The sequence below is a fragment of the Phalangium opilio genome, unplaced genomic scaffold (assembly GCF_054372755.1).
Source record: "Phalangium opilio isolate 3A_F unplaced genomic scaffold, DU_Popi_V2 ptg000089l_1, whole genome shotgun sequence".
NCBI lineage: Eukaryota > Metazoa > Arthropoda > Arachnida > Opiliones > Phalangiidae > Phalangium > Phalangium opilio.
In genome coordinates this window covers 847,091-874,182 of record NW_028324194.1, presented here as the reverse complement: position 1 = coordinate 874,182, position 27,092 = coordinate 847,091, and the positions used below count along the sequence as shown (strand labels likewise).

At 38.3% G+C, this 27,092-nt stretch overlaps 1 protein-coding gene and 2 long non-coding RNA genes across 3 annotated transcripts in view; 1 reads left to right on the top strand and 2 right to left on the bottom strand.

Annotated features, from left to right (window-relative positions):
* Positions 1-27,092, top strand: part of LOC149646229 (uncharacterized) — a 300,812-nt gene that overhangs the window by 234,254 nt on the left and 39,466 nt on the right. The gene's annotated exons all lie outside the window — the stretch shown is intronic.
* LOC149646234 (E3 SUMO-protein ligase ZBED1-like) lies at positions 10,810-13,551 on the bottom strand. Its single transcript, XM_089850273.1, has 3 exons — positions 13,127-13,551; positions 12,937-13,076; positions 10,810-12,840 (listed from the first exon to the last, which is right to left on the bottom strand). The coding sequence occupies exons 1-3, from the start codon at positions 13,474-13,476 to the stop codon at positions 11,504-11,506; spliced, it is 1,827 nt and encodes a 608-aa protein (XP_089706399.1). The 5' UTR covers positions 13,477-13,551; the 3' UTR covers positions 10,810-11,503.
* LOC149646233 (uncharacterized) lies at positions 13,918-14,953 on the bottom strand. The gene is made up of 5 exons (XR_016371771.1): positions 14,680-14,953; positions 14,463-14,600; positions 14,226-14,387; positions 14,014-14,153; positions 13,918-13,945 (listed from the first exon to the last, which is right to left on the bottom strand). It is a non-coding gene; the product is annotated as an uncharacterized LOC149646233 (long non-coding RNA).

Sequence of the window (27,092 nt, the reverse complement as noted above, 5' to 3'; positions counted from 1 at the left end):
GCTGCAAATATCTGGGATTTGAAACGTGCCCTTGGAGGCAGCAAATCTGGGATTTGAAACGTGCCCTTGGGGGCTGCAAATATCTGGGATTTGAAACGTGCCTGCCCTAGGGGGCTGCAAATATCTGGGATTTGAAACGTGCCCTTGGAGGCTGCAAATTTGGGATTTGAAACGTGCCCTTGGGGGCTGCAAATATCTGGGCTTCGAAACGTCCCCTTGGAGGCTGCAAATATCTAGGATTTGAAACGTGCCTACCCTTGGGAGCTGCAAATATCTGGGGTTTGAAACGTGCCTGCCCTTGGGGGCTGCAAATAACTGGGATTTGAAACGTGCCTGCCCTTGGAGGCTGCAAATAACTGGGATTTGAAATGTGCCTGCCCTTGGGGGCTGCAAATATCTGGGATTTGAAACGTGCCCTTGGGGGCTGCAAATATCTGGGATTTGAAACGTGCCCTTAGGGGCTGCAAATATCTGGGATTTGAAACGTGCCCTTGGGGGCTGCAAATATCTGGAATTTGAAACGTGCCCTTGGAGGCTGCAAATTTGGGATTTGAAACGTGTCCTTGGGGGCTGCAAATAACTGGGATTTGAAATGTGCCTGCCCTTGGGGGCTGCAAATATCTGGGATTTGAAACGTGCCCTTGGGGGCTGCAAATATCTGGGATTGGAAACGTGCCCTTGGGGGCTGCAAATATCTGAGATTTGAAACGTGCCTTTGGGGGCTGCAAATATCTGGGATTTGAAACGTGCCCTTGGAGGCTGCAAATCTGGGATTTGAAACGTGCCCTTGGGGGCTGCAAATATCTGGGATTTGAAACGTGCCTGCCCTAGGGGGCTGCAAATATCTGGGATTTGAAACGTGCCCTTGGAGGCTGCAAATTTGGGATTTGAAACGTGTCCTTGGGGGCTGCAAATAACTGGGATTCGAAACGTCCCCTTGGAGGCTGCAAATATCTAGGATTTGAAACGTGCCTACCCTTGGGAGCTGCAAATATCTGGGGTTTGAAACGTGCCTTTGGGGGCTGCAAATATCTGGGATTTGAAACGTGCCCTTGGAGGCTGCAAATCTGGGATTCGAAACGTGCCCTTGGGGGCTGCAAATATCTGGGATTTGAAACGTGCCTGCCCTAGGGGGCTGCAAATATCTGGGATTTGAAACGTGCCCTTGGAGGCTGCAAATTTGCGATTTGAAACGTGCCCTTGGGGGCTGCAAATATCTGGGATTCGAAACGTCCCCTTGGAGGCTGCAAATATCTAGGATTTGAAACGTGCCTACCCTTGGGAGCTGCAAATATCTGGGGTTTGAAACGTGCCTGCCCTTGGGGGCTGCAAATAACTGGGATTTGAAACGTGCCTGCCCTTGGAGGCTGCAAATAACTGGGATTTGAAATGTGCCTGCCCTTGGGGGCTGCAAATATCTGGGATTTGAAACGTGCCCTTGGGGGCTGCAAATATCTGGGATTTGAAACGTGCCCTTAGGGGCTGCAAATATCTGGGATTTGAAACGTGCCCTTGGGGGCTGCAAATATCTGGGATTTGAAACGTGCCCTTGGAGGCTGCAAATCTGGGATTTGAAACGTGCTCTTGGGGGCTGCAAATATCTGGGATTTGAAACGTGCCTGCCCTAGGGGGCTGCAAATATCTGGGATTTGAAACGTGCCCTTGGAGGCTGCAAATTTGGGATTTGAAACGTGTCCTTGGGGGCTGCAAATAACTGGGATTTGAAATGTGCCTGCCCTTGGGGGCTGCAAATATCTGGGATTTGAAACGTGCCCTTGGGGGCTGCAAATATCTGGGATTTGAAACGTGCCCTTGGAGGCTGCAAATATCTAGGATTTGAAACGTGTCTGCCCTTGGGAGCTGCAAATATCTGGGATTTGAAACGTGCCCTTGGGGGCTGCAAATATCTGGGTTTTGAAACGTGCCCTTGGGGGCTGCAAATATCTGGGATTCGAAACGTCCCCTTGGAGGCTGCAAATATCTAGGATTTGAAACGTGCCTGCCCTTGGGAGCTGCAAATATCTGGGGTTTGAAACGTGCCTGCCCTTGGGGGCTGCAAATAACTGGGATTTGAAACGTGCCTGCCCTTGGAGGCTGCAAATAACTGGGATTTGAAATGTGCCTGCCCTTTGGGGCTGCAAATATCTGGGATTTGAAACGTGCCCTTGGGGGCTGCAAATATCTGGGATTTGAAACGTGGCCTTGGGGGCTGCAAATATCTGGGATTTGAAACGTGCCTGCCGTTGAAGGCTGCAAATATCTGGGATTTCAAACGCGCCTGCCCTTTGGGGCTGCAAATATCTGCGATTTGAAACGTGCCCTTGGGGGCTGCAAATATCTGGGATTTGAAACGTGCCCTATGGGGGCTGCAAATATCTGGGATTTGAAACATGCCCTTGGAGGCTGCAAATATCTGGGATTTGAAACGTGTCTGCCCTTGGAGGCTGCAAATATCTGGGATTTAAACGTGCCCTTGGGGGCTGCAAATATCTGGGATTTGAAACGTCTGCCCTCGGGGGCTGCAAATATCTGGGATTTGAAACGTGCCTGACCTTTGGGGCTGCAAATAACTGGGATTTGAAACGTGCCTGCCCTTGGGGGTTGAAAATATCTGGGATTTGAAACGTTCCCTTGGGGGCTGCAAATATCTGGGATTTGAAACGTGCCCTTGGGGGCTGCAAATATCTGGGATTTGAAACGTGCCTTTGGGGGCTGCAAATATCTGGGATTTGAAACGTGCCCTTGGAGGCTGCAAATATCTGGGATTTGAAACGTGCCTGCCCTTGGGGGCTGCAAATATCTGGGATTTGAAACGTCCCCTTGGAGGCTGCAAATATCTAGGATTTGAAACGTGCCTACCCTTGGGAGCTGCAAATATCTGGGGTTTGAAACGTGCCTGCCCTTGGGGGCTGCAAATAACTGGGATTTTACGTGCCTGCCCTTGGGGGCTGCAAATATCTGGGATTTGAAACGTGCCCTTGGGGGCTGCAAATATCTGGGATTTGAAACGTGCCCTTGGGGCTGCAAATATCTGGGATTTGAAACGTGCCCTTGGGGGCTGCAAATATCTGGGATTGGAAACGTGCCCTTGGAGGCTGCAAATCTGGGATTTGAAACGTGCCCTTGGGGGCTGCAAATATCTAGGATTTGAAACGTGCCTGCCGTTGAAGGCTGCAAATATCTGGGATTTGAAAAGCACGTGCCCTTGGGGGCTACAAATATCTGCGATTTGAAACGTGCCCTTGGGGCTGCAAATATCTGGGATTTGAAACGTGCCCTTTGGGGGCTGCAAATATCTGGGATTTGAAACATGCCCTTGGAGGCTGCAAATATCTGGGATTTGAAACGTGTCTGCCCTTGGAGGCTGCAAATATCTTGGATTTAAACGTGCCCTTGGGGGCTGCAAATATCTGGGATTTGAAACGTCTGCCCTCGGGGGCTGCAAATATCTGGGATTTGAAACGTGCCTGACCTTTGGGGCTGCAAATATCTGGGATTTGAAACGTGTTTGCCGTTGAAGGCTGCAAATATCTGGGATTTGAAAAGCGCGTGCCCTTGGGGGCTGCAAATATCTGCGATTTGAAACGTGCCCTTGGGGCTGCAAATATCTGGGATTTGAAACGTGCCCTTTGGGGGCTGCAAATATCTGGGATTTGAAACATGCCCTTGGAGGCTGCAAATATCTGGGATTTGAAACGTGTCTGCCCTTGGAGGCTGCAAATATCTTGGATGTAAACGTGCCCTTGGGGGCTGCAAATATCTGGGATTTGAAACGTCTGCCCTCGGGGGCTGCAAATATCTGGGATTTGAAACGTGCCTGACCTTTGGGGCTGCAAATAACTTGGATTTGAAACGAGCCTCTCCTTGGGGGCTGCAAATATTTGGGTTTTGAAACGTCTGCCCTCGGGGGCTGCAAATATCTGGGATTTGAAAGGTGCCTGACCTTGGGGGCTGCAAATAACTGGGATTTGAAACGTGCCTGCCCTTGGAGGTTGCAAATATCTGGGTTTTGAAACGTGCCCTTGGGGGCTGCAAATATCTGGGATTCGAAACGTGCCCTTGGAGGCTGCAAATATCTAGGATTTGAAACGTGCCTGCCCTTGGGAGCTGCAAATATCTGGGGTTTGAAACGTGCCTGCCCTTGGGGGCTGCAAATAACTGGGATTTGAAACGTGCCTGCCCTTGGGGGCTGAAAATATCTGGGATTTGAAACGTGCCCTTGGGGGCTGCAAATATCTGGGATTTGAAACGTGCCCTTGGGGGCTGCAAATATCTGGGATTTGAAACGTGCCTTTGGGGGCTGCAAATATCTGGGATTTGAAACGTGCCCTTGGAGGCTGCAAATCTGGGATTTGAAACGTGCCCTTGGGGGCTGCAAATATCTGGGATTTGAAACGTGCCTGCCGTTGAAGGCTGCAAATATCTGGGATTTAAAACGCGCCTGCCCTTGGGGGTTGCAAATATCTGCGATTTGAAACGTGCCCTTGGGGGCTGCAAATATCTGGGATTTGAAACGTGCTCTTTGGGGGCTGCAAATATCCGGGATTAGAAACATGCCCTTGGAGGCTGCAAATCTGGGATTTGAAACGTGCCCTTGGGGGCTGCAAATATCTGGGATTTGAAACGTGCCTGCCCTAGGGGGTTGCAAATATCTGGGATTTGAAACGTGCCCTTGGAGGCTGCAAATCTGGGATTTGAAACGTGTCCTTGGGGGCTGCAAATAACTGGGATTTGAAATGTGCCTGCCCTTGGGGGCTGCAAATATCTGGGATTTGAAACGTGCCCTTGGGGGCTGCAAATATCTGGGATTTGAAACGTGCCCTTGGGGGCTGCAAATAACTAGGATTTGAAACGTGCCTGCCCTTGGGAGCTGCAAATACCTGGGATTTGAAACGTGCCCTTGGGGGCTGAAAATATCTGGGTTTTGAAACGTGCCCTTGGGGGCTGCAAATATCTGGGATTCGAAACGTGCCCTTGGAGGCTGCAAATATCTAGGATTTGAAACGTGCCTGCCCTTGGGAGCTGCAAATATCTGGGGTTTGAAACGTGCCTGCCCTTTGGGGCTGCAAATAACTGGGATTTGAAACGTGCCTGCCCTTGGGGGGTGCAAATAACTGGGATTTGAAACGTGCCTGCCCTTGGAGGCTGCAAATAACTGGGATTTGAAATGTGCCTGCCCTTGGGGGCTGCAAATATCTAGGATTTGAAACGTGCCTACCCTTGGGAGCTGCAAATATCTGGGGTTTGAAAGTGCCCTTGGGGGCTGCAAATATCTAGGATTTGAAACGTGCCTGCCCTTGGGAGCTGCAAATATCTGGGATTTGAAACGTGCCCTTGGAGGCTGCAAATCTGGGATTTGAAACGTGCCCTTGGGGGCTGCAAATATCTGGGATTTGAAACGTGCCTGCCGTTGAAGGCTGCAAATATCTGGGATTTGAAACGCGCCTGCCCTTGGGGGCTGCAAATATCTGCGATATGAAACGTGCCCTTGGGGGCTGCAAATATCTGGGATTTGAAACGTGCCCTTTGGGGGCTGCAAATATCTGGGATTTGAAATATGCCCTTGGAGGCTGCAAATCTGGGATTTGAAACGTGCCGTTGGGGGCTGCAAATATATGGGATTTGAAACGTGCCTGCCCTTGGGGGCTGCAAATATCTGGGATTTGAAACGTGCCCTTGGGGGCTGCAAATATCTGGGTTTTGAAACGTCTGCCCTCGGGGGCTGCAAATATCTGGGATTTGAAACGTGCCTGACCTTGGGGGCTGCAAATAACTGGGATTTGAAACGTGCCTGCCCTTGGGGGCTGCAAATATCTGGGATTTGAAACGTGCCTGCCCTTGGGGGCTGCAAATATCTGGGATTTAAAACGTGCCTGCCCTTGGGGGCTGCAAATATCTGGGATTTGAAACGTGCCTGCCGTTGAAGGCTGCAAATATCTGAGATTTGAAACGTGTCTGCCCTTGGGGGCTGCAAATATCTGGGATTTGAAACGTTTCTTGGTGGCTGCAAATATCTGGGTTTTGAAACGTGCCCTTGGGGGCTGCAAAATATCTGGGATTTGTAACGTGCCCTTGGGGGCTGCAAATATCTGGGATTTGAAACGTTTCTTGGGGGCTGCAAATATTTGGGATTTGAAACGTTTTAACTGATGTAATAGGCACAATGCCAACGTTTCCGAGGGACCCCCCTTACGCTAACTTACTTAAGCTTTCTCCCAAGAAAAAAGGGGGATCTTGGGTCGCCTCTCTGGCCTAATTTTCACCAGCTCCTCACGCCACGTGAGGACCCTCCTCCTCTTGGGGCTGGGGTTGGCCAGGGGACGGTGCTCGCCATGGAGCTGGGGCTGGGGGTTGGCCAGAGGACGGTGCTGTCCGATAAATTCTGAAAAGTTAAATACGAATATACTTTTAACTTAAAGCAGTTTCAAATATAGGAACATGCCCGCTATCCGCGAGTTCAAAAATATTACAAGCCTTAACCTTTTGGTAATACGAATCTCCCTTCCCGTGACGACTTACTCTTGTCCCTCACTCAATTTGCCAACGTTTTTGAGTTAACTCGATATTAAAACTCGCGAATTTCTTAAGAGTACCAGCAAAAGCGGTTAATTTGTTCTGGTTTAGGAGATTGCATCTAATTTTAAGCTATAAAATCCATTTACAGAATACTAAACATTAGGGAAAATCAGTTGAACCACGTGGACGTTACTCGATAAAGAAGGATTCTGGCCTACTACAAACTCAAAATCATCTTAAAAGGGATTATTTTTACTTTATACCACCGTATTTTCCATGAATGGACTAGGTTCGACGAAGGCCTTTAAACTTCTTTGGAATTGGTTTTTGAAATATAATAAGTACTTTAGTGGTGCATCAGGTGGGACGACATAAGCATCAGCAATTTTTAAAAAGCTATGAATAGCAACACCAAAACCTAAAATGGCAGTCTTTCTTGGTCCATTAAGAACTAAATTTCCTACAGTGTCTTTGAAATTAAATAAGACTTTTGGTTTTCAGCGGGTTTTTTTGTGATCTCAAGGTTGTACCGCCGAATTGGTGCTTTGAAGTTTGAAACCCTTAGCCATGGGATTTCTCGAATTCAAAACATCAAAAAGACTAAAAGCAAGTAACAGAAGTATAGTTGCGAATGTCGATAGGAATAATCATTAGTCAAATGAAATCAAATCGTCTCTATAAATTGTATTGTTGGCCCACATCCCTGAAATACAGGATCACCCGCTTCCTTTAGGAACTTCATGCTTTTTGTTACTGAATTTCTCAGTACTTGACCAGCCAATATCACTTTCATCTTTTGGGTTTTAAATTTTATGTGGAATTTTGTTAGCTTGTTGGCTAATTTCAATCCTTCATGTTGCTGATACTGATGAAGAGTAGAAACATACGCCCAGTAAAAAGCCTAATAATTAGCAGGTATCAATCAATACAGTGCTTAATACGCTTCTAGATTACTATACTTCGCCAGTTCGTGTGTCCAGCAGCATACCATAGTGGTCCCATAAATTTCTGAAGAGTTTTAACATGTGGCATGCATCAAGAACAAAACTAACCCGTTCTTCATAATCAGCTGAAATTGTTTTTTGGTCAATGACATATATATTTCAAGCACACCAAATATTTAAACAAATAACCTGGATTAGAGAAGTCGCACTGGATTAAATCCTCAGTAATAACAACACCGAGTGAGTTTGCCATTGTAATGTTGCTTCGCAAGCCATCACAAAATAAAGCAATGCACTTGGTACCAGTATTTTTTATTTTGAAGAAACATTCGGTGACTAGATTTTTGAGAAGCCAGCCTACAGTTCAATTTACAAAGAAATATCCTAGTGGAACTTTCCAATGTCCATTGACAGCTGTTGCCATAAACACAAGTGCCGACGTTGCAACAACATTGTTATCTTCGGCATTACTGTCTAGTCCAAGGTTGACGTAGCCAGCGAATTCCTTGCCTGTCTATTCAGTGTGTTTCATCAAAGAGGAGAAACAAGGCTATTAACACTGGATATTCTGATTTCTCAACCTCTTGTTTTATATAGGCGAAACTTTCTGCGGTAAAGCCAGGATTGCCACCAATTTTACTAGTCCATTCTTTAAGTGTGTTTGGATGATGCGAGCAGAAATGTTTTCGAAGGAAGGTTTATGCCTTTGGTGAATGGAAATGAAGCGTCATGGCAAAGCTTCTAATTAGATTCGAATGTTGTTGTTTCTTTCGATTTTTGAGTCCAGACTTTCGCAGTTGAGAAAAAAGCTGTACCGCTGTTGGGCCATACTCCTCATAAATATCTGTGGCGTTTTCTTTGAGTAAACGTTTTTGCTTTTTCATTTGTATTAAAGTATATTTTAGGTTGCCAAGTTTCATGTCTAAACGTTTCCTGGTCTGTTTAATCATCTTAAGTTTGTTACGGTTTGTTTAACCTGTAATTTTTAGTTTTTTTATTTTCTTTGAAATTCACAGGTGTTTGGCACGATTTCTGGAGGATTATGCTCATGAGCAAAAGTCAAAATTTTACTATGCCCTCTTGAATTTAATACCTCTGAAGCTGGTGGTTCAAGGATTAGTGCTGTATTGTCAATGGACTCTTCATGGCCATTATCACCTACGAGTTTATCGTGGACCTCCAAACCGGCAACTTCGTCTTTATGAACCAAAAAGGCATCAACAACTTCTTCGTGGATCAAGAAATTCCTGTTTTCGATTTCTTCAACACTAGATTCGCGCAGCATGGAGTATGTCTGTGGAAGTTACTGAAAATGTTAAAAATGTGGTATAAAGGGAAAGATAAAGTTATTTCATGCATAATCTTCCATTATATAATTTTTAATATTTTCTAACGACTGATGGTTAGCAAAGTCCTTAATTCATTCAGTGACATCCATTAAAATAACAGGTTGTACTAAATTTTCGCGAATTGTTTCGATGCCATTGACATTTTACGAGTCGGTACGACACACTGTTTTATCTACGAGTGATGAAGATGAAGCGGAACACGATGGTAATTCTACCTCATTGCAACTATAAGTTTTCTATAACACATGTATCACATATCGAACTGGATGTGAAAATATTAGAAACACAATAAATACTTTAGTTCCAGTTTTATTAAATTCTAAAAACGTCGTCTATAATTTCCATCAATGTATCATCTGTCCTAATTATTTCCACGAAAACCGAAGGATTTGCGTTTTGAGCTTGGACGAGATCTGATAATCGCTTTTGTTAGAGTGAGTTTCACATACGAAGTGTTTGTTTCCCTGGATGGAAATTCGACCGATTTATCGCGGCGAGCCACTTCGCGCATAATGAAGGGTAAGATACTCGAAACCTTTTAATACAAGTTAACTCAGGCATTAAACCTAAATCCTAATAATTATCCAAACATTTTCACCAATTTTCGGATCAATATACCTATGAAATGCAATCCTATGTGTGGTAGACGGACTGCTACACTTTGAAACTGCGCAAGATTTTAACATTTTTAGAATTTGTATTTAATTACAATTTAGACATTTATTAAACATTTGATACAAAAACAGTTTAATTTTATTTTTTTTTCCACTTGTATTCAAACGTAATAAATTTACGAAAGCTTTGCATCGAGTTAAAAATTATAATGCGACTTTTCTATATTTGAAAATTTTAAATTCGCATTTCCTGCGAACTTTCACGCGCCGGCGCAAAACAAAAATATTTTTTAAGTTTGCGATAGATGGCGTTAGTAATTTCTCGAGGATAGGGGGAATTGGAATTAAAAAGAGATTTTTCAACAGTCAATAGTGAGTCTACTCTTTTATATGTCTATGAATTTTAAATAGCTGGAATAAAGACGGTCTGACTCCGATCGGGCACTATTAGCCCGTTGAAAATCGTGTCTCAAAATTTAATTAATTTTAAATGAAGTTCATTAAAACAGTAAATTTCGCAAATAGTATTTATATAATTTTTATTAAAACCAGAATTTATTTTCTTCCAAATGTACAAGAGTGTAATGCTTTTTCTGGTAATGTGTCTTATCCCTTCTCTAATATCCCTGCTTTGGAGAGAGGCTGAGAAAATCGCCTTTCCACGTTGCTCGCCTTTCGGCGTTACTCAGCTATTTTCAGTTCTTCTCGGAGGCTCCGTGAAGGAGGTTCTTTTATTTCGAGGAACGCCGAGCAAGGTGGTTGTTGGTTCTGACTGTGCCACTTACCATGGTTGAAATCGGTTTATATATCTAATGAAAGTGAGGTTAATTTAATTAAATTGAATTGAAGTGAAAGTTTAAAGTTCCGAGAGAAGTGCGGACTTCTCTGAGAAGCCTTAATGCGCTCTCGGAACGAAAGTAGGGCTGGGAGTATCGAAGATGTTTGGTATCGATACCGGTATCGAGTATTGAGCATTGTAATCGATACCGGGTATCGGTATCGGAGAAAAAAATACTCGATACCAAAAGTATCGAGTACTTTAAAAAAGCGCCACCTATATTTGATTTTGCGTATTAAATCAATATTAGTTTTGTAACTGGTGTTTATTTCTCGGGCTAGCATTTCTGCAATATTATAACATTTAATTTAAATTTATTAAATGTAATTTTTAAGATAAGAAACTATCGAGTCCATCCATTGAAGAATTCAATTAAGTTAGTAAATCCCTTATAATGAATAAAAAACCAAACATAATGAAAACTGTAAAATTTTAATTCAAAAGATTTTTTTAAAACAATGTTTTTACACAAAAGTTAGTCTTTTTACATGAATATTGTTAAGATAAGTTTATCTTTTAAATTAATTCACGAACATTTATCACCTTGTTTTTGTACTTTAGATTGAGTCTCACTTTTATGCATAGATAGGAACTCTTGAACTTTTAAGTTAATATTAATGTAACTATTATAGTTAACAATGTATATTTTATTAGTTAATTCACGAACAATTATCACCTTGTTTTTGTACTTTAGATTGAGTCTCACTTTTATGCATAGATAGGAAATCTTGAACATTTAAGGTAATATTAATGTAACTATTAAAGTTAACAATGTATATTTTTTAGTTAATTCACGAAAATTATCACTTTTTTTGTACTTCGCGTTGCATCTGACTTTTAAACATAGATAGGAACTATTAAGATAATTAAGTTACTATTAAAGTTAACAAAACATAAGTTCAATTTTTTGTTAATTCACGAAAATTATCACTTGGTTTTTGTACTTAGGATTGAGTCTCATTTTTAAATATAGATAGGCCTAGGAACGTTATAGTTGTTTTTAAGTTAACAAACTAAATTTTTTAGCTAATTGACTAAAATTATCACTGGTTTTTCGTACTTAGGATTGTGTATCACTTTTATACATAGATAGGAACTAATATGAGCAAAAACTCAAAAATAAAATATGAATACTGGTTACGCCTAGGGTATACCAAAATGGCCCCCATATTCCATAAAGCTTAAATAGATAAATTAACTAAACAAGTGAATGATGATATATAAGGCTTAATTCCTTTAAGCTTACTGAGACGACTCCCATTCCTTTCGACTAAATGAGCTCAAAAATGTTAGATTTTTCAAATGCTTGCCGCTTAAACTTTTGCGTTTTTCGGAAATAACATTTCCAGCTCTTGAAAATAAACGTTCAGCTGGTACGGAAGTACCCGGAATTACTAAATAATTTAAAGCTACCGCAGCTAACTCTGGGAATATTAGTTTATACTTAGACCAAAACTTAATTGGGCATTCTGTTCTTTCTATTAATGGAAGGCTCAAATATTGTTTCAATGATGGATCAATTTCACCATCAGAGTAAGAGTGATCTAAATTAACTTTCGAACTTTTAATTAAAGTTTCATGAACACCCCAAATGCTTTGAGGTTCAGTAGTAGACGGAGGTTTAGGTGCAGCTAATTGTTCTGTTTCAGTTACAAGAGTATTAATTTTCATTTTCCTGTCAATTTTTCCAAGCATTTTGGAAAAAGCCAATGGCGATTCAAAATGTGTTTTCTTAAATCTAGGGTCAAGAATTGTTGAACAAGCAATTAGTTCATTTTGCTCTAGAAAACGAAAGCGCTTGGAAATTTGTTCCAATAGTTTTGCTCTTAATGAAATACCACACTCCGTTTTACAGTCTTGTTGCGAAATGGAAATTTTTAAACATCTACCTAATGGAATTAATTTTGAAAGAGTAGTATGCTTTTCTGAAGAAATCTCTGTTGTTACCTCAAATAAAGGTATCATCAAAGATTTCAGTTCTAGTAGTTCATCAAGTTCGGATGCCGAAATTATTGGCGGTGCTTGCCTACTTTTAGACAAAGCTACAACAACACTTTCGTGAAGCGTGATATAACGTTCAATCATTAAATAACAAGAATTCCAACGAGTTGGTACCTCTTGAATAAGTTTTAAAATAGATTTCCCTGTTTTGGTCTGTGCATCATTTAATTGGGAAGTAGCTAAAGGACTAGATTTAAAAAAATGTACAAGGGTTTTGACTTTTTTAACTAAAGTCTTTTGTTTGTCGATAGATAACGATTCTTGGGCCACCAGATTTAACGTATGAGCAAAACACGGTAAATGTTTAAATTCGCCAAAGGTGTCTTTTACGGCCCTAACAATATTGGCTCCATTGTTTGTGACACAGCCTACCACTTTCATAACTGATATGTTCCAATGAGCTAAAATTTCAGATAGTTTCGTTGCAATGGCCTCCGAAGTGTGGCTACCTGGGAATTCCTCTACCGTCAAATTATGCGATCTATGTTCTTCCTCAAAAATGTAATGAACCGTAACCCCAATAAAAGAGGTGTTAGAACAACTTTCCGACCATATATCGGAAGTTAATGAAACATGTTCTACAGAATTAATTACAGATTTAAGAGTTTCAACTAGTTTTGTGTATTTTAAATCTAAACCAGCCGTTACTTATTTCCTACATGGGAGTTTATAACGGGGGACTGCAACTTTCATTAAATAACGAAAGCCCTCTCCGTCAACCACACTAAGGGGCAATAGGTCTCGAGCAACCATGAACTGAATAGCATCAGTGAGTTCTAAATTCTTATTGCCTCCCAAATTAAATGCTGCTGCTCTATGAAAACTTTCGGTTATAGTTAGCTGGTTGTGAGTTTCTGAAGCTACTTGGATGCTAGGTATTTTTTTAACGCTACTGATTCAGTTGAAGATGTACTTGTACTTGGTAACGAAGTCGCGGTGGGGTTTTCATTTTCGATTGAAGTCGCGGTTCCCAATAATATAGTGGGGTTTTCATTTTCGATTGAAAGTGCAGTAGGGGCTTTTGGTACTAAAAGGTCAGGTTGGTCTGCCTTGGATTCAACGTTTAGATGATGATTAGTTCGTAAATGTTTAAGTAAATTACTCGTGTTACCAGATGTCGAAATAAGTTTGTCACAATAATTACATGCCGCAATATTTTTAGTTCGTTTAGGGAAATGATCCCATGCTGCACTTTTTCTCTTAATGGGTTCCATTTTGGTATACCAATAATTTATGGTTGGTTATACAATAAAAATACTAAATACTTCTCAACCACATTATTAACTATGAAGAGAGTCTACATCACTCTTGTCTTTGCAATGAAAGAAGTGTAAAATGAATCTAACCTAAAATGGACTATAAAACTTCCACTATAAATTTTAGAAATAACAAAATTGACTTTCTCAAATAACAAAATAACGAATTTCTTTAAGAAAATTTAGATGTGGGATGACTTTTAGATTTCCAAGGGCAGTTGCAGCTTTCCCAGGTTCAATACTGGTCAATATCCAAGTTTCGAACTTACAGATTTTCAAGTGGTCTTTTCATAATCACATATTTCTTTGGATTAGAGATGTAAACGTAGAAGTCTTCAAATGAACATAAATGGACCAAAAGTAGAATTTTGGATGGACTTCAAATAATAGATAGTCAAACTGCACCCAAGAAAATGGTGAATGCCTACTAAAAATAATTAGTGGTAATTACATACAGCGGAAAGGACAAAATATTGCAATTATTTCAGTTCATACCATTACACAAAAGACAGCCTTGAATATTGACTCCGCTTGACTAAGTAGTAATTATAATGCAAAAATAGCGATGGCATCCTAGGATTGTCAGGCTCTAAGAATTTGTAATTAAACTGCATTGTATGTGAATGCCTAAAATACTGAAAATAAATATAGGTTACTAATTATATACAGCAGTAAGGACAAAATATTGCAATTATTTCACTTCATACCATTACACAAAAGAGGACCTTGAACATTGACTCCCTTTGACTAAGTAGTAATTGTAGTTAACTAGTAGATTCATAAATTCAATGCAAAAATAGCGATGCCATCTTAGGATTGTCAGGCTCTAAAAATTTGTAACTAAACTGCATTGTATGTGAATGCTTAAACTAATGAAAACAAATAGTGGTTACTAATTACATACAGCAGAAAGGACAAAATATTGCAATTATTTCACTTCATACCATTACACAAAAGAGGACCTTGAATATTGACTCCGCTTGACAAAGTAGTAATTGTAGTTCACTAGTATATTCATAAATTCAATGCAAAAATAGCGATGTCATCTTAGGATTGTCAGGCTCTAAGAATTTGTAACTAAACTGCATTATAAATAAAATAAAAATCATTACATTAAATTATTTAACTCACAAGCTTGATAGATAGTATTTCAATACTTACTTTTAATTAAACCAACGATTGGTTACTGACAATCGACAAATTGAAGAACTGGGACGAAACCCAACGCGGAATGTCTCTATCCTTTATAAAAAAATGAGTAGCCGCCATAGCTTAGCTTACTATTGCTTGATTTCGTTAAGTCGTTCTCACGCCGCCGCGCGACGTCGCGCTTTCCCGCTAAGCGCAAAGGCTTAAAGTTTTAAAAAATAATAGCTAGCCGCCATAGCTATGTGGTTTTCCGCGTCACTTATTATTAGTTATACTCGTTTAACATTGTTAAATTTTTAAGATTAATTCCGATTAGGGGTTGGCACTTGGGAGTTTAAACTTACAACAGCGACAGACAATTTAAACAAAGAAGTTGAAAGAAGAAGAAGTGAAGAACCTCATCGAGTCATCGCAAACATCGCAGATAATTAATGGCGGCAATTTACGGCGTATACCTGCAGACTGACTGAGTCGTAGTCCGTCACCCTCACCCGGATCAGCGAGAAATTAGGGGAGGCCCGCCCCTGAGCGCATGCGCCGTGGCCACGGTGGCCAATCACTTCGCAAATTGCGCATCGGATGACAGTGACGTCATGCAACACGCGGGTGCCGCATGTTGAACAAGCCAAGACAAGAACGAGTGACGTCAGTCAAGAGTCAACTCTAGGAACGGACGATGGACCCTCTTGGGACTATGTCGATGAGGGAAACATTCACGTGATAAAATATATAGCAAATGATTGGCCACAAGTTATAAAAATGAAACCTTCCTTAGATCGCAGGGGGGGGGGAAGATAGGGAAAAAAGTACTCGATGCTTCGGATTTTTTTAAAATACTCGATACCAGTATCGGATCTCAGAAACGGTACTCGATACCGGTATCGAAAGATTGAAGTACTCGATACCAAGTTGGCATCGAGTAGTATCGAACAGCCCTACCTCAAGGGTCTCCTCTATTACGGTGGAGCGAATTCTTTGCTACGCTGTAGCTACGGGCCTATTCAAGGCCTGAATACGAGGATGCACAATATGCCTTTGGCATCGGTGCTAGGGCGCGTACCCTCCTCAACAACAATAATTATAATAATTAGGAAACCGATACGTACCGATACCGATATTTTCCCGATCCTTCGAATAAACTGATATAAAACCGATACCGATAAATTAACGGATATCAATAATAACAATAAATAAGAAAATAGATGCTAAAATAAAGTTTGGAAAATAGTAACTTTTTTGATAATAAATCACAGCTTGTAACTTGTTCCAATAAGATAATTCCTCATATTTTTGTAAATGTTCTAAACTCTATGCGTATCACAGAAAAACACTTTTGTCCCCTGTTAACACGCGTTAAACTTGAAGGTAAGGCATCCAAAGAAATAATACCAATTGTATTATGTAATAGTACAGTATTTAAAGAGTGCACATGTTCAAAAACGCCAACTTTTCGACATTTGAGGTTTCAGGCGACTTCTTTTTGAGTAACAGAATCCCCAGTTATACGTCTACTCACTCTGCTGTAATTCTTTAGGCTTGTGATTCGTTTAATATTAAGTCTTATCTACTCTCAACATAAGTAATTTTCATTCAAAAATATCGCATAGAAATATAGGTTTATTTTAAACTGATACCGATAAATCGGTTAAAGCCAGAATTGAATTTGTCGCGCTAGTAGCAGACGACATGGAGCTCTAAGCCTCCCCGTAAGCCAAAGTTTTAAACTTTTGAAACTTTTTAAATAATTATTTGCGCAGAAATAATTTTGCACCATAATTCTTTTCATCTTATTTTACATAAAATAATCGTAAAAACAAAAGTGACCTGCTACCAGGAGCTATTCTAAAATATGTCGTTTATCCTGGCTATATGGAAATTCACAAACGATAATACAGCCTCATTAACGGTTAACTCTTTCGTGCCCAAAATAGCTTTCAAGCATTTGTTTAATGTTTCACTAAGGTTATTAGTAAGAGTACATTCTTTAAAGGCTGCAAATTTACCCGTTACACTTTTAATGCACCCTCTAAGCAAAAATACTTTAAGAAATTTATCAACATACTCAACGAAAGGTTGGGACCACTTATCTCGGAAAGTATTGTATAAATATAGAAATTCCTCATTTTCACTTTTTATCAAATCCATTATAAATTCTATATGTGCATTTTTATCTTCTTGCTTGGCATAAGTGGACATTTTTCCGTATTCGGTAAGACGTAAGAGATTAGCCACAAACTCTTAAAAACAATTTGTGAATTGCCATGTACTTTCTGTCATGGAGCATCGCAATTACCAGATAACTAGGATTTCCTTCCAATTCTGTGTTTCGCACAGCTAACATAGAAGTGTGAAAATTCCCTATACCAAAGGTTGTTTCGTAAGTTATTTGCTGTTCAATCTCTACGTTTTTGATGACTCCACCAATAAAGGTTTAGCCAGAGTTGCACCTGGCAAAGATTACGTGGAAATTTTCTAAGTAACTGACATCTAAAATTATCCCTTTTAAAGGACCATAAGTTAGCTCCATTAGATTATAATAGTTATCGTTTGATATCTTATTTTGAAGATTGAGCGTGGTACAGAAACTTGCGCCAATGTCTTCAACATCATCAGGAGTCATAGGTACTTCGTTGTCTTTTAAATGTTTCTCTTCAAGGCGTTGTTCAGCCTCTATCATGTTAGAATGGTATTATTAGAAGGGTGTTTTGCCAGTGGAAAGCTTGGTTTTCAAAAGCTTTTTACTGTAGGAATATAGCCTACCAGATTTCTTAGCATTGCCATGTCATCGGCATTTAACTAAACTGTCATCACGAAGGTAATGAAGCGGTACAGTTGCATATTCGCTGCTCTCTCTGATACCTCGAAAACGCGGTTTGAAAATCTTGAATCCATTCTCTGGTCATTTCCATGCTGTAAGTAAAAAATTCTTTTAATTGCACCTGAAGTCGTACGATACCTACCTGTATTTCACCAACATATTCTATCTGAAACTAATACATCTTTTTTTTTCAGTTTTAGGAGCTTAAATAGGTATGACCACCTTTAGGATTCACAGACAGTGGCATTGAGGTGGAATATATTGGGTATCGTGAACATCTCATCAAAACCTCTGTCAAAAGTTCATTCGCAAAACCACCTGTCATTTTTATGAAGAAGTTACTTTTTGACGGCCCTTGGACAAAACTATATTTATTAATTGATTCTTAATTTGTCTAGTTAAATATTCTAGACGTTACGTCTCTTTTTTGGGTATCTAGATTTTCCTTAGATAAAAATGTACTGTCCATTGTTTGATTGGTACGCAGGTTTTTCTTGTGTAAATAATTTAAATTAGGATCTTGCTCCTGTTTTGTTTGAAGTATACCTGGGTCTCCCCTAGGTGCAGAAGCAGCGTTCAAAATCTTATCTTCCGTAGATTCCTATATACCTTACTCTCCCATAGGTACACTTGGTACGTTGAAAGATGAATTCTCCGTTGCTTTAGGATGCGTGTAATAAGAACCAAAACGATATAAAGAGTGGGTATATTTTACTGATGACTAATATTTTTGTAGCACCCTAGGAGCGAAGGCACTCGGCGTTGCCCGTCAGCCCGTCGGGACATTTTTTATTGCTTTTCATACTGACATTATTCCATAAAGAATGGTTTTGAAGTTTTTGGCCGCTATTTAAAAAGATGGCAAAAAAGAGCACCCGAAAGACCTTTCAGCCCGTCTATAGCTTTCAGCATAAGTTTATCATTAAAGGAAACCAGTGTACTAAATATTTGTGAAATCCGCTGAAACGCGCGGACTCTGTTTCGTAGAGAAGTGTTTTTACATTTCTAGGCCGCATTTATTAGGATGGCGGCGGATTGGAAAAGTATTTCTTAGTACGCGCCTACTACTTATGAGTAGCGTTTCTGCAAATTTTCAGCCTTCTAGGGCAAGCGGTTTGGGCTGAGCCTTCGCCAACATTATTATCCAGGCCTGAGCGCGCTCCTTTTCCGAGATTTTTTCCGGTATCTTTGAATTCGCCGAATGCATCCGCAAGGGGCGCTTTTCAGATACTCCTACGTCACAGACAGACGTCACAAACTGACGTCACGAGCAAAAATTTGAAAATATTGGCGTCGCTTTTCGGTTATTTCTTCGTCAACATTTACGTCTTGGGAGTTGGGACGGTGGATGAATTTCGAAAGTTTCAGCAGAGTGTAAGTTAAATTTTCGTTGTAAAATAAATTAAGAAGTGCGATGTATATTAAAATTGAAAATCAGTAAATATTTTTAATGTAGAAAATGTAGTAATATTTACATATAAGTTGTGAAGGAAATCCAAATTTTCAAATAACTAGATAAGCTAAGGCTTAGCGAAATTCTTAGTCTTTTTAACTTGTTTTGGTGGTTGTTATTAACAAATAGATAAATTGGAGCCTTTTCTATCATATTGCTAATTAGATTTGTTTTTACCCTGATACTTTTCCTAAATATTGCAACATTAACTCTAAATCGGCCTCTCTAAATTAGGAGCGTATTAAATTTTTAAGTTATTCGTGCATGGTTCTACTTATTAGCTTGAGTAAAATAGTAATATTATTTTCTAGTGCTCGTAAGTATGGACAGGATGGCTATAAAATGCGTAGTACCCTCATGTAATGAAAGTACTGGAACGAAGAGTAAAAAGAGAAGCCAAAATGAAGATAGAGTACAGTACAGTTTTCATTCATTTCCTAAAGAACCTGAGAGAAGAAAGAATTGGATTTGTGCAATATTTGAAAAAGTTCCTACAGATGATATTAGTCATTATGAAAAAAATGTATTTTTCAATAAAGATTCGCCATCTAGGCAGTTATCACCCAAAAGAACAAAATTGGATTGTACTAGAACCCCTCTATCATCAATTGAGAATGTGTCAAATTCCAGACATTCAATTTCAAGGACGCTTAATTTTTCAAATGAATTGGCCAACACCGAAACTTTGTCCCCTACACCAAATAGTAACATTTCTCCTGTTACAAGATGTAACGAGACCCATGACGATCTTTCTCCTGCCACAGTCCCTTGCTCTTTTGGGCACCATGAATCTCTTAGTGGTAATGAAAATCCAAAAAACCATATAGTCAACTCAACTGGAAACAGTGAAAGCAGGGAAAAAAGTGTGTCAACAATTAAATTTGAATTTTCAAGCTCAAATGAAGAAGACTAAAAATCTGACTACTGCAAATAAGAATTTAAAGAAAGAACTGCTTAGTAAAGATATTTTGCAATTGAAGAAAATTAAGGAGCAATGTCTAGCCAATAATACTCAAGCAAAGTTCCTTTTAGAACAATTTCAAGCTTTTGGGGAGAAAACGTTTCCTTATCAGGAGGCAACTCTGAGAATATGTTGCTTGATATTCAAAAAATCACCGAATGCCTATTGTTTTATGCGAGATCTTAAGATTTTACAATTGCCACATCGTACAACTTTGAAGAGATATATAGGCAGTTCAAAACTTTCACAACTTTTACTAGAAAAGTTTCTTCGGCCCCTTTTGAGCAACTATGCGTGTGATGCGTCTGATCGTAATGAGAAAAAAAAGAATCTAAATAACAAACCTTTATCTAGGAAAATCTTAAAAATTTAAAGGATATTTTTTTTTAAATGCCATTGTAGTACAAGTTTCTAATTGTGATAAATTTAAATGTGATGTTATACCAAAGTTAAAAACACTTTTTCATAGTTTTAAATTTAAAATGTGATAAAAAAGTCTGATGTTGTTTCAATATATGTTATGTTGTAACATTCCTATTTTTAAAATGTAACACTACTTAAAAATGTGATAATTGTTTCAAAGAAGTCAAAAAAATATTTCATGTTTTAACATTAATATTTTTAAAATGTGACACTGCTTAAAAATGTGATACTAGTTTAAAAGAAGTCAAAAAAAATTTCATGTTTTAACATTCCTATTTTTGAAATGTGATGAAAAACTTGCTACAAACATAAGACAAATAAAAAAAATTCATTTACAAATGACTTATTTTATATTTTAAATATATTACTTAAAACCATTCCCTTAGATTTCTAATAATTCGTAGTTTTCAATTACCCAAGTTCATCCCTCTACCCACAGTTTTTCTGGGTTTTAAATTTCCCGAGATAGCGCGCTCAGGCCTGGATAATAATGTTGGCGAAGGCTGAGCCTTGATTATCAGTCTATCAACTTGTCCTCTTGAATTTAAATCTAACTTGCCCCTTCTAATTCAAATTCAACTGCCCTTTCTACTTTAAAATTTAACTTGTCCACCCACTGTAATTTACCTTAATACTGATATCTAAATTTAACTATTTTTTTTCTTTTTTTTTCTGAGGTACTAACCGAGCCCTAGTGGCTTATAAGAACTATTAGTAGCCAATAAATAAATCATTCAGTCAGTAAGGGTTTATATAGATATAGATTTAAAAAATTGTCCAGGGATTCGATAATTTGAAGATTTATTAGAGGATTTGAAGATTTGTTTTGGGATTAGAATTTGAAAGCCATATGATAATATTAATTTTAAGACCTTTTTTCGGTAGGCTTAGTTATTTTAAACAACTCTTTTGAAAACATGCCATATATTATAACTTTATTTCGTGCGATACTAGTTACTACCCCTTTAAAAACAGTCAATTTGGTATCGTACAAAATGGGGAAGTGGAATGGAAATTATGGAACGCTTGACTCAAGGCTAGTAAATGGAAGAGAATATAAAGTCCTTTCGTGGGAGGGAAGCATTCCCTTCATGACTGCTTCCCCCCGGAACATACGGACTTTATGTAGTCAGGTAGGGGAACGCTTCAAGAAGCAGTCACGTGGGATAACTTTCCGTGTGGATTTAAAACATGAGAATCATTTGAACGTTGAGTTGAAGAATGAAAATTTCGAAATAATTTCAAGATTGAAGGGAGTATATGGGATGAAGATTGAAAGATTGGGAATGTTTCAATTTATTTATTATTTTTTTTCAATTTTTAAAATTTATGGAAGTTGTGAGATTGGAAAGATTTATCAAGGATTAGAAAGATTTTCTGGGATTTAATTATTTCCCTTAGATTTGAAAGATTTTCTTGGATTTGAAAGATTTTCTTAGATTTGAAAGATTTTCTTAGATTTGAAAGATTTTCTTACATTTGAAAGATTTTCTTACATTTGAAAGATTTTCTTACATTTGAAAGATTTTCTTACATTTGAAAGATTTTCTTACATTTGAAAGATTTTCTTACATTTGAAAGATTTTCTTACATTTGAAAGATTTTCTTACATTTGAAAGATTTTCTTACATTTGAAAGATTTTCTTACATTTGAAAGATTTTCTTACATTTGAAAGATTATCTTACATTTGAAAGATTTTCTTACATTTGAAAGATTTTCTTACATTTGAAAGATTATCTTACATTTGAAAGATTTTCTTACATTTGAAAGATTTTCTTACATTTGAAAGATTTTCTTACATTTGAAAGATTTTCTTACATTTGAAAGATTTTCTTACATTTGAAAGATTTTCTTACATTTGAAAGATTTTCCTACATTTGAAAGATTTTCCTACATTTGAAAGATTTTCTTACATTTGAAAGATTTTCTTACATTTGAAAGATTTTCTTACATTTGAAAGATTTTCTTACATTTGAAAGATTTTCTTACATTTGAAAGATTTTCTTACATTTGAAAGATTTTCTTACATTTGAAAGATTTTCTTACATTTGAAAGATTAAAAGATTTTTCTGGGATTTGAAAGATTTTCTGGGATTTGAAAGATTTTGAAGATTTTTAAGATTTCAAGATTTAAAATCTTCTACTGTACGAGATTTGAAGGAGCGTCGGACCCCTCGGGTGAATCAAATTAGGGATCCCCAAAATTATAAAGAAAGTCCAAACACAGAGACTGAGATAAAACAATCGCCTCGTGTAGTTTAGCTCAAACCAACAAGGGGAAAATATAGTGTTATTACAAACTGCATTAGCAATGACAAAAAACCCTTATAACAATCAAAACAATCAATTAGCTAGGTGCCTCTTTGATGGGGGAGTCAAAATAGCTTCATCAAAGAAAGCCCATCACGAAAATTAAATCTCCCAGTAGTAGGTGAACAAGAATTGGAACTTTATAGTTTCGGAAATGAAAAACCACAATCAAAACTATGCAAAAAGGTTAAGGTAGTTTTACAAAACAGGGAAATAGCTGAAAAACAAATAGAAATAAGCCTAACTGAAATTCCATTCATATGCTCCGCCGTTACGTCACTAAAAAGCCCTGAATTAGTCACGGTAATGGAAGAAAAAGGCTTACAACTTGCGGACAACACGCATGGGTGGAAAAATCACGACTCAGATATAGAAATTTTGATAGGGGGTGATTTCTATTGGTCTATTTGCACTATCAATATGACTAGATTAAAACCAAATCTAGTTGCAATGGAAACAATGTTAGGATATGCGTTGCATGGACCCACGGGGAGAAACGGCCCAGTTTCAAATTCAGATGTTGCTTTATTCGCGGGGAATAAGCAGGTGGACATAGCTTTAAGAATTTTTTTTGAGTTGGAAGGGTTGGGCATACAAAGCCAAGAAATATCCTACAATAAAGATGAGGCAACAATAGGCCAACTATTCAACGAAATCACTTTCAAAGAGGGAAGATACGAGGTCAAGTTCCCATGGAGCGTAAGCCGAGATAGATTACCAAACAATCTATCCCAGGCTGAAAGGAGATACGAGGGATTAGTTAAAAAATTCGAAAAGGACCCCCTCTATTATTCTTGAATACAAAAAGGTCATCGATGACCAACTGGAAAAAAACATAGTAGAAATAGTATCCAAACACGAGCTAGAAACAATTAAGCCAGGAACCTACTATCTACCTCATCAAGGTGAAGTGAGAAACGAAGTAACTACCACAAAATTAAGAGTAGTTCTTGGTAGGTCATTCCACGGAATTAATTGCCCCTCATTAAATGACTGCCTGGAACAAGGGCCAAAAAGTTTTGTGATTTGATCCGGCGATTCTCTATGCTTCAGGAAAGGCAAACTTTTGATATATTTTGGCCACAATGATTTTAAGCCAATTATTCCTTCCATTGTAAGCATAGGATTTTTGTCATTTGTCGACAACATCAAATCTGACCATAAAAAAACTTTTTATTTATAGCTGGTATGGATTCAATGTTAATTGAAATCCTTACCTGTTCCACATATTAATAAGGCAATAATTGAGAAACTAAATTGTCGAAAAAACAGTATACCAAAACTGTACCCAGAGTGTTAGAGGGTCACAAGGCTTAAACCGTAGGCATTAGACATATGCCAAAAATTACCGAATCTCCTGCATGACTAAACGAGGAAACAAGACTACAACACAAACTAAAAGTAAACTTGAATTTTACCACTAGACCAAAAACCCGCCTTTATACAATTTATTATTACCAAAAAGTTTTTAATGCCTAAATTTGGTACGATGAAAAGTGTTTTAGTTCAGACACAACGCTATACAGCAAGCGTGATCGAGTGGGCTGTAATTGAGAATTTCTGATTCGCTTAACAAAACGACGCCCAGAAAATTCTCGAAGTTCGAAAGAGTACGAAACGACGCAATTTATGATTTCTGAAGTTTCATCGTGGAAATTTAGTTGTAGTTTGTTGCTATGAGAATCAGGTTATGTCCCGGTTAAATTGTGATTAATGGGTTTAACATTTTGTTGCGTATAATTTGTCCAGTAATGTGATATGACGTAAAAGTAAAGGTATCTATTAGCCGACCTAAAACGCGGTTTAAAAGGTCGAAAGTGAGGAACTGTTTCATCAAACCGATTCACGATTATCTGAAAACGTTTCTTCCTGGATCTAACGATATTAATTACTTTAGCGATGGTGTAAGCTCACAGTTTAAAAATCGTAAAATTTTTATTAAGTTATGTCACCACGAAATTGATTTTGTAATAAAGGAAGAAAATTTTTTTTTAAGTTATGTCACCACGAAATTGTTTTTGTAATAAAGGAAGAATGGAACTTTTTCGCTACCAGCCATGGCAAAAGTGCTTGCGACGGCATAGGAGTACGGTACGGCAAAACGCCTTGTAGCCAGGGCCTCTCGCGAATGCTTATTACAGAACAAATAGTCACGCCGAATCAACTTTTTTGAGTGGTCGAGAGAAAACATTAAAGGATAAGATTTTTTTGGGTTTTTAAGAAGTTCAACTTCACAAAGAGATATTAGAGGAAAGATTTTCCAAAGCTTCTACTGTGATTAGAACGAAAAGCCATCACAGATTTGTCCCCTTGAATAAACGTGAAATTGAAATGTACCGCGTATCATCGGATACTTACAGCACAAAATTTTTTATTGGGATAAATGACGATAAAAACACTATTGCTTTTTTGGATATATCAGTGGGACAATAAGTTGCTGCTATTTACGACCAAGAGTGGTACGTTGCCCTTGTGCTGGCCTCCTTTAAGGATGAAAGCGATTTCAAGCTGAAATTTATGGTGAGGGACTTACAGATGAATTTGCTCAGATGGCCTATGAAAACTGACGAGTGCTTTAAATAGTCCCACTGAATAATATTATATGCTTATTACACAGGCTTCAAGCAATTTTAGAAGATACTAAAAACTCGATGATGATTGCCTTAAGCAAGTTCAAAAAATGTTTCATACTTTCATCTAAACGTAATTTACCATTAAAGTAAATAAATATTTTATATTTTGAAGCAAAATTTGTGTTTATTTGAATTAAACATTTAGGCTCTAACTAATCAAATACTCTAATATATTAATTCACCGTTGGAAAGGTCTTTTCGAGCTCTATAGTTCAGGATAATTTATAAGACTTTTCGAGTTGGAAGTTTTTCTCCATAGGCCCAAGAACGAAACCCCCGAAAATTATTTTTTCTCAAAAATGCTTTTGCAACTCGTGAACAAAACTAGATAAGGTAATTTTGAGTGGCTTAATCAATTCCCCTGGTTATATGGAAATCTGATTGAATTCGCACACAAAACTAGAAAGTTATTGCATACTTTCTAAAAGGTACCAAAATGACTCATGAGAAACACCGTTTTTCTGGGTTTTACAAATTTTGACGTAAAAATTAAATCGATGAATGTTTTTAAAAACTATTCCGGTTACTCTTTTCTAATAGCCAAAGGATCATTTGGGCCAAATTTCATCTAAATCCGCAGACCCATGGTTAACGACTTGGCTCATGTCACATTGAATGACCCTATAATATTTTGTGCATGAAGCGCTGGGGTGTTTTTTACTTCAATTATATATTGTTCCTTCCCTCACTAGTTACTTTATATTAGGACAAGATTTCCTAGAGGAACAAAGGGTTAAATTAGATTTTGAATCTTCACAATGTTTAGTGGGTAACCGAAGGATCCCTTTTTCAATTCCATTGGAAACAGATCCAGTAAAGCAGGAAATATTAGATAACATTAGGGAAGTGGTTTCCGCAGCCCCTATTTCTAATGACCAACGTCTTCAATTAGAATCCCTATTATTAAAATTCCCTGAATTATTTTCCGATAAAGTAGGAAGAACAGGACTAATCTTCCACGAGATTCATACGGGTTCTAGTCCGCCCATAAAATCTCAACCTTATCGCGTTAATGATGAGTAGAAAAAGATTATTGAACAACATGTTAGGGAAATGCCAGAAATACATGAACCGAAATTATCTACGAGGCTTTTTTTCGCCACAGGCAATGCCTCCGAGTAAATGGGGAGGGAGTCTAGAAGGAAGCCTAGTAAATTTTACCCTCCTGCGACAGCGGGAAAAATAATTTTGGAATCATAGGTAATTTCGTTGCCATGGTGACAGCCAAACAATTTTTTTTCTTTCTTTAAAATCGTCGTGACGTCGTCTGCAAACCTAGGCCTAGTTGTCAATGGTGCACTGGTTGGTTTGTGGTGCATTTGCAATTATGCTTAACGTGGAAGAATTAGTAACTTACTTAAAAAACCTTTCAAGACCATTTATTGCTCAATTTTGATTAAAAAATAAGGCACTTGATTAAATATTCACTTCTGGTTAATCCCTACAAGAAGAGCAGACTGCCATTTTTACAAAGACTATAAGAAACACTTTCCCACAGTATATTTTTAGTCTGTGTATAAACATAGCTTCTTGTAGCAATCGCTAGGTAGCGTATTCAAAGCTCCCTCTTGAATCAGAGATGATTGTATTTCTAACAGGGTGCTATAAAATACGGCGCCTAAGAAGGAGAAACAGAGAGAACTTGCCTCTAGCGTTAGAGGAATATGTCTCCGATAATTTCGGTCCATGTATTTCTGGAAATGCTGAATGACGGGATCATTAGATCCTCCTTATCTCCTTGGGCTTCGCCCGTAGTTTTAGTTGATCAAACAAACCGGGGAAAACCCTATCGGTTTTGCATTGACCACAGAAAACTAAATAGTGTT

What these genes read in the sequence shown, in the direction of transcription:
- LOC149646234 (XM_089850273.1), bottom strand. Translation starts at nt 13,476, where the DNA reads ATGGAACCCATTAAGAGAAAAAGTGCAGCATGGGATCATTTCCCTAAA. An exon ending in AAAAAATACCTAGCATCCAA is followed by an intron (nt 13,077 to 13,126) that starts GTAGCTTCAGAA and finishes AAGTTTTCATAG; the next exon opens with AGCAGCAGCATTTAATTTGG. An exon ending in AATGAAAGTTGCAGTCCCCC is followed by an intron (nt 12,841 to 12,936) that starts GTTATAAACTCC and finishes TTAATTCTGTAG; the next exon opens with AACATGTTTCATTAACTTCC.